This window comes from Grammomys surdaster, unplaced genomic scaffold (assembly GCF_004785775.1).
Source record: "Grammomys surdaster isolate TR1022 unplaced genomic scaffold, NIH_TR_1.0 60, whole genome shotgun sequence".
In the NCBI taxonomy this organism is placed as follows: domain Eukaryota; kingdom Metazoa; phylum Chordata; class Mammalia; order Rodentia; family Muridae; genus Grammomys; species Grammomys surdaster.
In genome coordinates this window covers 6,458,512-6,471,209 of record NW_021604562.1, presented here as the reverse complement: position 1 = coordinate 6,471,209, position 12,698 = coordinate 6,458,512, and the positions used below count along the sequence as shown (strand labels likewise).

At 36.1% G+C, this 12,698-nt stretch overlaps 1 protein-coding gene across 7 annotated transcripts in view; it reads left to right on the top strand.

Annotated features, from left to right (window-relative positions):
• Nucleotides 1-12,698, top strand: part of Stag2 (stromal antigen 2) — a 132,150-nt gene that overhangs the window by 52,008 nt on the left and 67,444 nt on the right. For all 7 annotated transcript variants that reach the window (XM_028776684.1, XM_028774712.1, XM_028777976.1 and 4 more), the window contains exons 2-4: nucleotides 3,387-3,526; nucleotides 7,183-7,261; nucleotides 12,463-12,627. In XM_028776684.1, the coding sequence (XP_028632517.1) occupies nucleotides 3,483-3,526; nucleotides 7,183-7,261; nucleotides 12,463-12,627 (288 nt within the window). In that variant the 5' untranslated portion in view covers nucleotides 3,387-3,482. The remainder of the gene's footprint in view (nucleotides 1-3,386; nucleotides 3,527-7,182; nucleotides 7,262-12,462; nucleotides 12,628-12,698) is intronic.

The window sequence follows — 12,698 nt, the reverse complement described above, 5'->3', positions numbered from 1 at the left end:
TCAAAACCTCAAACATTTTCTTTGATACTGGGTGAGAGCTCCACCTTGTGATCTTTGAGCACATGTATATGTATATTAAATTAATAACCTGTAGCAGTCCCGAAATGATTGATTTTTTAATATTTTATGCTTTTATTTAATATAGGCACTACATGTTCTTGAGTTCTAATAGAATTAAGAACATTTAAAGAGATTTTGATGGGCAGGTACTGTAGTGGAGACCTTGAACTTGCTAGGCAAATGCTTTTTTCCCTGAGCAATCCGTTTTACTCACTTAAGTAGGGTGTCACTTAAGTTGTCAAGTTTGGGCTGCCCGTGAACTTGAGATCCATCTGCCTTGTGCATTTGAGTACGGGGATTACAGACCTGTGCTGCCACAATTAGCCAAAGTCATTATTTTGTAAGTTTTATAATGCAAGTCTTTAGGAAAAACAATTGTATTTACATCCAGGTGTAGACATTTAAAATAAAAAACATTCTCAATTCTTCTACTTCTGAAGTTGCTGCTGGCAACTCTGTCCATTGCATTCTCTTTGAAATTGCAAAGCAATGTTGCCATTTTTTTTCAGTTATGATAAATTGTTTGGTTAGTAAGTTAACTAGATGATTAAAAATAGCAAAAACTCCTGGGCTTGGTGGCTCACGTCTTTAGTTCCAGCATTTGGAACTTGGCAAGTGGATCTCTGTGAGTTTGACACTAGTTTGTTCTGTATAGTAATTCCAGGACAGCCAGAGGTGTATAGTGAGACCCTGTCTCAAAAACAGACATATAACCAAAATATATGGAGTTTTGCATTTTAGGTTTAAGGGGTATATATTTTCTTATAGAAATTAATGTTTTTTCATATTTCTTGTATATGTAGTTCCATGAGAAATATCATGGTTCTGTTCAGTGCTGCTTTTGAACAGTAATACCTCTAGCCCCACAATTGGCTTGTGAAGTGCTCTGAGATGCAATGACACAGCACAGATGGATAGTACATATTTTTGAAATCTTACCACCCTAATTTTCTGAAGTGTCATTTGAGAATTTATGCCTTTACAATTCCCTTAAAATATCAAATACCCTTTCTTTTAAAACATTAATAGGATATTAGAAGACAAAAATATATTTTATATGTGATGATGAATCTCAGAAATACAGAATATTAGACAGTTCTTTAGGGTACAGTAATAAAGTTGGATTAAAATTTAAAGGTTTTAGAAGGGGGCAGTGCTTTAGTAGTAGTAGTTATATTTTAAGATTTTACTACTTGAAGGCATTTCAGATAAGAGATAAGCTCAATGATTTTGCACTGTGTTATTGTTGTCCACAGAACGTTCTTCTTCACTCTTTTGTCTGAGTTTGGGTCTTAAGTAGTTGGGTTAGTCTTGAGCTCTATATAGCCAAAGATGATCTTGACCTTCATATCTTCTTGCCTTCCAAGGTCTGTGGTTAGAGGTATATACTATCATTCATAGTACTTTTTTTTTTTTTTTAATTTTAGCCTGGCTATAGTAAAAGGTAGGAAATAGTGTTTTGAGCACATGTTTGTCAATTGATGTTTCTTAAGGGCTTGATGAGTTAATGGGAAAATTGTTTCTTTTCTTGTTTCTTAGTTTACTTTTCTCTGCCTGCCCTTTTCTCTTTCTGTGAACCTAGAACTTACTATGTAGACCAGGCTAACCTGAAACTAGAATTATCTGCCTTTGCTTTCTGATTGTTGGGATTATAGACGTGTAGCATCACACCCAGCTTTTTTCCTAGTGTCTGTTTTATTGGAAAGGGTCATTAGAATTTCACAAGTGTGGTATATTTGAACATTTATAAAGATATATTGAACTTTACCTACTTGAAAATTATTTTTGTTTGTACATCTATATTACTGGTACGTGTGTGTAGGATTATGTGGGTGTTGGTGTGTGCATGCATGGCATAGTGCATATCTGGAGGTCATTTGAGAAAGTTAAGTTTTCTCTTTCTACATGTGTGTCCTAGGGATTGAATTCAGGTTATCAGCTTTTTTGGGAGGTGCTTTTACCAACTGACTATCTCAGAGGCCCTCATCTACTTTGGGTGACCACCAAGTACTTAGGTTCTCTTTTAAAAGAAAAAACAAAAAAAACCTAAGACTGAACGCTATAAAAGGTTGAATGTGGTGGTATATATCTATAATCCTAATACTTGGGAAATGAGGCAGGAGGATCAAGAATTCATAGCCATCCTTAGCTACTACGTAGGGAGTTTGAGGCTAGTATAGGATACGTGAGACACTGTCTCAAGGGAAAAAACCCACAAAAAGCAAAACAACAACAAAACACTCGATAGTTAGGCTAGATATCTCGGCAGGTAAAGGACGTGGCGCCCAAACCTGAGGACATGAAGGTGGAAGGAGTTGACTTCACAAAAAAGTCCTCTGACCTCCACATATGACACTCTGATTGATATATACGCTAATAAGTAATAAAGAAGATTTTACATTCTAAGAAATTCAGACCCAAGCTTCAGCCTGTTGGCCTGTCTCTTTGTTATATACTGATCATTTGATAGCAGGTCATTCTTTATTTAGGAGATGAACCTGTGACCATCAAGGTTAGATGTGATCCCTTTCTCATGCCCATGTCTTTTTTTGTTTGAGATATGTTATTAGGCTAGCCTCACACTCATGGTGCTAGGGTTGTAGGTGTACACCACCATAGCTAGCTACAAGTAGCATTCTTACATTCTTCTGACTTGTTTTTATTTGTACTGTTGAGGATCATACTCAAGCCTACTGTCCAATGCTGTGCAGACTAATTTCGGGTACAACATGTCATTATGATAGGGTTTTCCTTTTAGTAAACTAAGCGTTGTACTACATGTTTTTATCAAGAATGGAGAAACTTGGCCTTAAAGTGTTTTAAAATTATATCTTAAGATACAAAAAGCTCTATTTTTAGCCATGTCTGGATACCATTAATAAAAAGCTAAAAAGTTTTAGGCACAGTATATTATGATTTAAACTTTTCCTCGGGACTTCAGGACTTTAGTAAGAGAACCCCATTCTATTTCTTTCTAGTGTGTATGTGTGATATTTATATGTTTTATATTTTATGCATATATACATAATGGGTATATACATGCAAGTTTGTGTATGCATGGATAGATGGGTGGACAGGGGTTGGGGGAGTGCCAGGTTACTGTGTCACGAAAAATTTTAAACAAAATTATGTATGATACAATAGGTCTTTGATGTTGTATTATTACTGTAGATCTGTAAGAGTTCTTACCATCCAGCCAAATGGAAGAGAACAAAATACTTATTTATTAAAACACATTAAGAGACACTGGGAAATTTAGCTTTTGAGTATGAATATTTCTTGATGCTTGTGATGTATTTATTATGAATGTCATTTTTTCTTTAAAGGCACTGTCTTTCTTAGAGGAAGCACACAGTCATTTTACTCACATAAATATATGAATATATTTCTGACATTGGGGTGATCCAGAAGATGATAAAGAAATGATAGCAGCTCCAGAAATACCAACTGATTTTAATCTACTGCAGTAAGTACTATGTATTATAATAACATTTACATATTTGGTTGTTTCCATAAAATTGAAATACCAATTTTGATTTGATTAAATTACTTCTCCATGAGATCCTAATATATAACTTAGCGTATGATGGGTTTTTTTTTTAATCAGTACTCATTCAATTTTATTTTTGCCACTTCTGTAATGTTTTGGATCTATTTTTAAAATTTGCACAGGGTACAGTTTACTATTTTACAGATATTTATTTTATTTTCAGTTATATGTTTGTGTAAATGTCTGTATGTTGAGTATATGCATGTTGCCAGTTAAAGCCCAAAGAGAGCATCAGATTCCCTGGAAAGTAAACATTGCAAGAGCTCTACATGTTTTTAACTACTGAACTATCTCTCCAGCTTCTACTATTATTTTTTTAATGCGCAGTTTGGAATCCATTGTTGGTTTCATAGTATGCCTTAGTTACTGTTTTCTTGCTGTGAAGAGCTATCATGTCAGTGAGAACTCTTATAAAAAAGACATTTAATTGGAGCCTGCTTAAAGTTTTAGAGGCTTAGTCTGTGATCATCATGGCAGGAAGCAGATTGGCATGATGCTATCATAGTAGCTGAGAACTTTACATCCTGATCTGCAGTTGGAACTGGAGGAGGGAGAGACAGACAGACAGACACACAGAGATGGGCTGAGACAGACAGACACTGATTGACTACATCTGGGGTGGGCTTTCAGATTTCAAAAGTCTACGAGTGGCATACCTCCTTCAGGCTACATCTCCTAATCTGTCTCAAACAGTGCTAGTAACTGGAGACAAGCGTATATGCCTATCTGGGCCATTATCATTCAAACTACCACACAGTACTAGTTGTTTTTAAGGAAGAATATCGGGATTATTAAAATGTTAAATCTTTCAGTTAGTAAGGAATGATAACGGTAGATTAGTATTTAGATTGTAGTGTCAAGTCTGGTTATTAAATGAAATGAGTACAAGATACCTCAATTATTTGTTGCAAAAACAGGTTATATGCATACTAGTCTAGAAAAGATGTTTGAATACTTGACCACCCACCCATCTACCTCTCCATTTCCCCATCCTGTCTTTAAAGTTCCCTACACTCTTAAGGCTGAAGAGATGGCTAGTGGTTAAGAGGACACGCAGAGCCTCCAGGTTTGCTTCCCATTACTCACAGGGTCACTTAACAACTATCTGTAACTTAGGTTCCAGGTGATCTGATACCCTCTTTGGGCAGCAGGCATGCACCATGGCACACAAGCATGCACATAAAACACATATAAAATACATATAAAATAAATCTATAAAACATTACCTATACTCTTTAGTCTGCTTTTGTTGTAATTATTCCTTGCTTTATTTAGTTTATTTAGTGTTTTGCAGAGGGTTGGGGGGAGGATTGTAGCTCTTGCAGTATTTCCTTTTTAGTGGGAGTAAAGTGCATGCCATAGTGGTACCTGGATAGCAAGTTCAAGGCTAGCCTGAACTATATAATGAGATATTGGTCTATCTGGCCTATACAGTGAGACCCTGTCTCTGTAGGAGTCATTTTATGTGCATACATGTGCTCTTTTTAGGTGGGATCTTTTGTTTGTTTGTTTGTATTTTTTTGTTTTGTTTTTTTGAGACCAGGTCCGAAAAATTATGTAGCTCTGGCTGGTCTGCAACTTAACAGAGATCTGTCCATGTCTGTCTTTCAAGTGTTGAGATTAAAAATGTTACACCACTGTGGCTGCTGTATAGCAGCTGTTTTTATATTAAGCAATGATTCCATGAGGTATCTCAATTAAAAATATGACTTTAAATTGCCCAATAGATCTGTTTAGCTCTATTTTATGTACATGCAATCTCCTGTTAGATTCTTTATGAGGCTTGATTTAGTAGAAAAAGTTTGATGGATAAAACTGTTGACTGAGTAGGTAGATACATTCTACATAGCAGCCAGTTTCTACTTTTGTTAGTAGGCATCTGTTTTTTTTTTTTTCCCCGAGACAGGGTTTCTCTGTGTAGCCCTGGCTGTCCTGGAACTAACTCTGTAGACCAGGCTAGCCTCAAACTCTCGAACTCAGAAATCTGCTTGCCTCTGCCTCCCAAGTGCTGGGATTACAGGCGTGTGCCACCACCACCCGCCTAGTAGGCATCTTTTCATATTTTTAATAATTTTTGTTTGGTGGAGATTATGAGTTTATTGGGTTTTTTTTGTTGTTGTTGTTTTGGCTAATAGTATGGCTTTTCCTCAAGGTTTTGGGATTCCAGGATATCATGCATACTAATCAAGTATTGAGTTAGATCTGTAGTCTCCAAAATTATATTTTTGTCTTGAGACAGTCTTACGGAGCCTAGGCTAGCCTTAAATTCACTGTGTAGCTTAGGATGACTTTGAACTCTCTGCCTTATTTCTCAAATGCTTGGGCTACAGGAATATACTACCTTGTTCATTTTTATGCATTGCTAGGGATTGAACTCTGGGAATTGTAGAGAAATAGTCTGCTGAGTTACATTTTCAGCCCAAACTGTGATATTTTAATTGCAGTGTAAATTTGTTATACTTTAGGGTTCCTAAGGAAACACAGCATCTTTAGAGGGACATATTCAAGTCTTGAATAAATTTTTGTTAAAGGAGCTATTGGACTATGTCTAGGGGTGCTTACCTGTGATCCTAGCACTTATGAAGTGGAGGCAGGAAGATTGGGAGTTTGAGGTCAGACTGGGCTACTTAATGAGAGCCTGCTTACAAAAACAAATCCATCTTCCAAATAGCAATAGGACAGTGTATTAGATAATATAAGGAATTAAGACAGATAGATATGCCTGCTTCTAGGAGCTTCGATTTAACAGTTACAAAGCAAAAAATATGCAATTTATTATGCACATCAAAATTGAAGATCATTAGCAAGTTTATATTATAGATTAGTGTATTGATATAGTATACTTAAGATAATATGGGTCTGCTATAGAATAATAGATAATAAAAATTGACAGGAGTAGACTAAGTCCTGACTGTCATGGAACTCACTCTTTGAGATCTGCCAGCCTAAATTGGCTCTTAAATTTAAAACTCTAAGCAAAAGTTCCCTGAGTTTGGGACTTGGCAAATATTTCTATTTGAGTTGTTTAGAATAAAGAGATGAAATTAAAAACATGTGCTACCACTGCCTGGTAGTAAACTAATTTCCCTAAGTATGTTCTTGTATCAGAAAGTAGAACTGCCTATCATATTTTTCAGCTATTTGTTGAATTTCATGTTTTGATCAAAAACATAAATGTTTATAGAGAAATCTATATCTTAATACTCGTTGTAATTGGTCAGATTTATAGTAATCCTTGTAATAAGTCTTACATGTTTGGTAATGGTTTAAGGTATATTTTATATAAGTATATAAGTTACTCTTAATAATAATATTGAGTTCTTATTAAATTTCTTTGCCTACTTCATACATGTATATAGCAAGTTCTGTTTGTGTTTTTCCTCCTCCCTTTCCCTCCTCCCCACTCCTGCCGTCTTATCCTCTTCCCCACAAGACCCTGTTCCACATCCAGAACTTCATTTTATTTTATAATGAATCAGCCATTTATTTGTTTTTAGATAATGTTGAAAAATTGGAAACATAATCTACATTTCTAAAGAAGGTTTAAAATGTTTGCTTATCTTTTGTCATAGGGAGTCAGAAACACATTTTTCTTCTGACACAGATTTTGAAGACATTGAAGGAAAAAATCAGAAGCAAGGCAAAGGCAAAGTATGTATCATTTATGTGACTTTTTTTTTTAACATGTATGTGCACGCAAACTTCAATGAAAGAGAATTTTATCCTTCAAAATTTGGCTTGTTTTGGGGTCTCAGTTTTATGACACACCTGAGTATATATACATTTTTTTATGTTTTCAGACTAAATAGCTTTGTGAGTATCTGTATATAGTTTACTATTATTGAACTTATTGAACATTATTGTTTCTAGTAGGTCATTTTATAAAGTATAATATGCTAAGCAAAATGTGACATATCAACTCATTTGATTTCCCAATAAATCCATTATGTTATGTTGAAATGTTGTGTTGCCATGGGTAAGTATTTCTGTTTTGGACAAGCTTCAAGAATGGCATATATAACTTGATCATGCTAGCCCTTTTTGTCCTGGGAATACTTTTATTCCTGCCCATCATGTTAAACTTGTCTTTAATAACATGTTGGCAGCCAAAGTACATGGCTTGAGACTGAAACTGAACCCCTAGATAGAATTATTAAATTAACAGGCTGGCAAGCCAAGGATTGGTAAGATTCTGAACAGAACCTTACCAACCTAAGACAGAAGTGCATTGCTTTTGACAATGAATATTACATGACAGGTAAGGAAGACATTCTTGTCAGAATGACCTAAGACAGGCCCAGTCTTGTTTATGAAATAAAATAGGGGGAGAGGTGGATAGCTTTTGAGGCTGCTTGACAAGAATCTGACATGGGCCTAGGACAAGGAAATGGGCTGCTTGCCAGAAATCTGACATTGGCCAAGGACATGGAAGTGGGCTTCAGGCAGGAATCTGACATTAAGCTAGAACAAAGAAGTAATTTCAGGCAGGAATCTAAATCTTAGGAATCTGATGCCTCTGGCTTCTAAAGGCACCTCCACCTATGTGCACATACCCATGCACATAGTTTAAGGAAAGTCTTGAATATAAATCTTGCTTCTTTTATAGACAGAAACTGAAGTCTATAGACTCCTGATAGCCTCCTATGCTACCTCCAAAAGTCTTTTTTTTTTTTTTTTTTTTTTTTGGTTTTTCGAGACAGGGTTTCTCTGTATAGCCCGGGCTGTCCTGGAACTCACTCTGTAGACCAGGCTGGCCTCGAACTCAGAAATCCGCCTGCCTCTGCCTCCCGAGTGCTGGGATTAAAGGCGTGCGCCACCACCGCCCGGCCAAAAGTCTTTTTTTTAAAAGGGATTTTTTTCTTTCTAAAACCATACTCAGGTTAGCATTTTTATTAGTATTACTATTTTTATCCTCCTCCTCTTCTTCCTCTTCCTCCTCTTCCTCCTTCTCTCCTCTTGGAGACAGCCTCAGTGTCATGTAGCCCATGATATTCTTGAACATATTTTGTAGCCAAGGCTGGCCTTTTTTAACACAGTGTTGGGATTACAGGGCTATGTGATTACATCAAGCTTTACTTCCTATATTTCCCTTATTTTTCCATATAGTTTCCTCATGAAGCATTTTAACTACATGAAGCATGTAGTTATTTTTTTATAGTGACAAAGCATAGTTACACACATGATATACAGCTTGAAAGTATTTGGTTCTGTGATAATATTAATTTTTAAAAAAAGATTTACTTATTTATTTTGTGTATGTGAGTACACTGTCACTGTCTTCAGACACACCAGAAAAGGGTATCAGATCTCATTGCAGATGGTTGTGAGCCACCATGTGGTTGCTGGGAATTGAACTCAGGACCTCTGGAAGAGCAGTCAGTGATCATAACCACTGAGCTTAATAGGCTAAATTAGTTTTTTCGAGACAAGGTTTCTCTGTGTATCTCTGGCTGTCCTGGAACTTACTCTGCAGACCAGGTTGTCCTTAAACTCAGAAATCCACCTGCCTCTGCCTCCCAAGTGCTAGGATTAAAAGTGTGTGCCACCACTGTATATTTTGTGTAATTTTTTTTAGCCTAATCTCTCTCAAATTTTTTTTAACTTGGTGTAAAATCCTTTCATTTTATAATTATCAATTAATGATTTAGAGTGATTTTTTAATAGGTAATACCTCACAAATATGGAAGTTGTTTATTGAAATAACTATTAAGCATAATAGTGTTTTTGCTAGGTTGGTAACATATGCCTTTAATCTCAGTTACTCAGGAGGCTAAAACAGGTGGACTTCAAGTTCATTCCTGGGTGGACTTTTTATTACTTCAAATCCAGCCTAGGAAATGACTTAGCAAAATCGTTTCTCAAAATAATAATAAAATGGACTGGAAATGTAGCTCAGTGATAAGTGCTTGCCTTACATTAGTGAGTCCCTGAGGCCATCCCCATTACCACAAAATAGGAACCCCAAACCAGAATATGGTGCTTGTGGACTACTGAAGGAGAAAGGACCCTCTATAGAGTAACATGCAAACACACAGAGTGTCTGTGGAAAAACGTTTGTAGGCTTTACTCTAGGTCAGAAAATCACAGACTAAGACTTGCTTTTAGAGTGTTCATAATATAAGAATGGTGATTATATTTTTAATGTTTTTAAAAATAAATATATAGTTTATATTTGAGTATGTTGTTAGGTTTAACTGCCAACTTGACACTTCGTAAAATTATCCTGAAAGAGTGGTGATGAAGAAAGAACTGCATAAAGTTGGTCTGTGGGCCTGTCTAGGGATATTTGATTGTTAAATGATATAGGGAAACCCATTTTGGGTGATACTATTCCTTAGGTAAGAGTTTCTGAACTGTGTAAAAGAAGAGAAAGCTGACTGAGAACAAGCAAGGCTGTACTAATTTTCTTTGCTTTTGACTGTGGGGTGTGCCTGCTTGAATTTCTACAGTGCTGTCCCTGAAATGATAGACTGTATCCTAGAGTTATAAGCCAAATAAAGCCTTCCTTCGTTTTTTACTACAGCAATAGAAATTAAAACAAGAACAGGGACCTATAAAGCCAAATATTTAGTGTTAACTTTATAGTCAGTTTGCTGACCTTTGCTCTCTAGATCACAAAAATGTATACCTCTAAAAGGAGCCATGAAATCATCATATGCAGGACTCTGAAATGTTTCCTTGAAAGATTTTATTTTGGGACTAACATTTAAAAGATGAGTTAGAGGGTTTGGAGGAATTGCTTAGCACTTAAAGCAGTTGCTTGCTGCTCTTTCAAAGGACCAAGGTTTGGTTCCTAGTATCCACATGGTGATTTGCAGCTGTCTGGAAGTTGAAGTGCAGAGGTTCCAATACCCTCTTATGCTCTCCCTCCATACTAGGCACACACATGGTACACCAAAATACATGCACGTAAAACACTCATACATTCATAAAAAAATAAGTTAGGGTAAAATAGTTGATTACTTTTATTCCTTGGTAGTACACAAAAGACCTACACAAGATGAAGTTATAGCAAATCCCAGCATGGATGGAGAAGGGGGCAAGCTATGATGTTCTTCCCTTATCTGAGGAGCTATTGGCAATTAATGACTGTTGGGAAAGGGGAATTAGGTTCCTTCAGGATTTGGCTCCTGAGAGGCTACCCATGCTCCATATGTTTTCCTATTGCCATGCAGATACTAAGTAGACTACTTTTGTTGCAGGAGTGGGAGGTAGGGGGGAGAGGATAGAAGGAGGGATAGAGGGAACAGATGTAATTGAGGGGGAAAACAGGAGTAGGGTAAACATTGAAGAGTTGGAGATTGGAGTGAATTTGATTAAAAAAATATACATGTATGAAGTTCTCAATTAAAAGAAATTTACTAGGAATGGCTTTTTTTCTTTAAGAAGGTGTAAAAGTTATAGAAGTGATTTTTATAAGTTATATAGTAAACCTTAGCATTCTTATTTATGTACATATTTATTTATTATGTGTGTGTGTATGTATGTACATACGTATGAATGGCGTACATAAGTGGAGATGTGACTGTGCTTCTTGTGGAAGTCAGAGGACAACTTGTGTGAGTTCATTGCTGTCATTTGAATCTTGGGGATTGAACTCAGGTCATCTGGCTTGGCAGTAGGTGTTTGACCTTATGAGCCATCTATCTCTCTGGGATCCTTTTTGCTGATTCCTGAAACTCCTACTCCCAATGCTGACAGATTCCTTAGAAGTGAACTTCATTTTCCTGTAGATATGAACTGAATTCTCAGGGTGGTTAAGAGTTCGCCCAGGAAAAAAATGAATTTTATAACTTTATATACATTCTCCACAAAGCCTGCGGTGATGGGACTGCAGAGATGACTCTGGTTAAGAGCACTAGCTGTTCTCAGAGAGGACCTGAACCTTAACATAGTGTGATAGACTAAGATAAAACTTGAACAGATTTTTCTAATGATTTTTTCAAACTTCATTGATATTTTGTGATATGACACTTTTCACAATTAAATCAAATTCAGTATATTTAATTCTAGGAGATTTAGGTCTAAATACCATTTACTGAATTTCTTCTCAATCAAAAGTGATAATTATAGCAATTTTTTTCTCTGTGTAGCCCTGGCTGTCCTGGAACTCACATTGTAGACCAGGATAGCCTTAGAAATCCGCCTGGCTCTGCCTCCCAAGTGCTGGGATTAAAGACATGCGTCACCACTGCCCGGCTATAGCAATTATTTTTTACTTTATTATGTGCTAAGTGTATTTGTAATAAATATTTTCAGTTTTCATAATCACAATAACCCTGTGACGTAGACATAGTTCAATCTTTTACCTCAAAAACTGGAAAATTATTTTTTTATTCTCCTTTCCCCCATTCCTCCCTCATTCTTTGCTCTTCACTTTCTCATTCCTTCTCCTCTCTTTTCTCCTCTTCTACACTACCTCACGTAGCCCAGATTGAGCTTGAATTTGTTAGGTAGCTGGTCTTGAATTCCTGATCCTTCTGCTTCAGACTCTTGAATGCTGGAATTGTAAACATCTGCTACTATGCAGATGGGGAAGACATGGGTGGATTAATGTGTAGATAAGCAACTTGTCCAAAATCACTCAGCTAATAGGAATAGAAATTTGGGCCTATAGTTTGTTATCAGAGGTTATGATCTACTGTAACATAATGTGAGCTTTATGGAAAACAAAACAAAGAGGCTATAATTATCATGTTACTTTCTTATATATGAATGACCTCTTCTATATATCAAATTTAATCATGTTATAATTATTAGTTGCTCTCTTTGCACTTTTGTTTTGAATTCTCAAAGATACTGAGAGTAATGTAAGTTAATCAACTTCTGTTGTTCTTTTTTTTAAAAAACAGACTTGTAAAAAAGGCAAAAAAGGTCCAGCCGAAAAGGGTAAAAGTGGAAATGGAGGAGGAAAACCTCCTTCTGGTCCAAACCGAATGAATGGTCATCATCAACAGAATGGAGTTGAAAACATGATGTTGTTTGAAGTTGTTAAAATGGGCAAGAGTGCTATGCAGGTAACATTTACTACAATGGTCTTTGAAATTTATTTCTGCATTTTAAACTCTGGTAACATATAAAGTGCTGC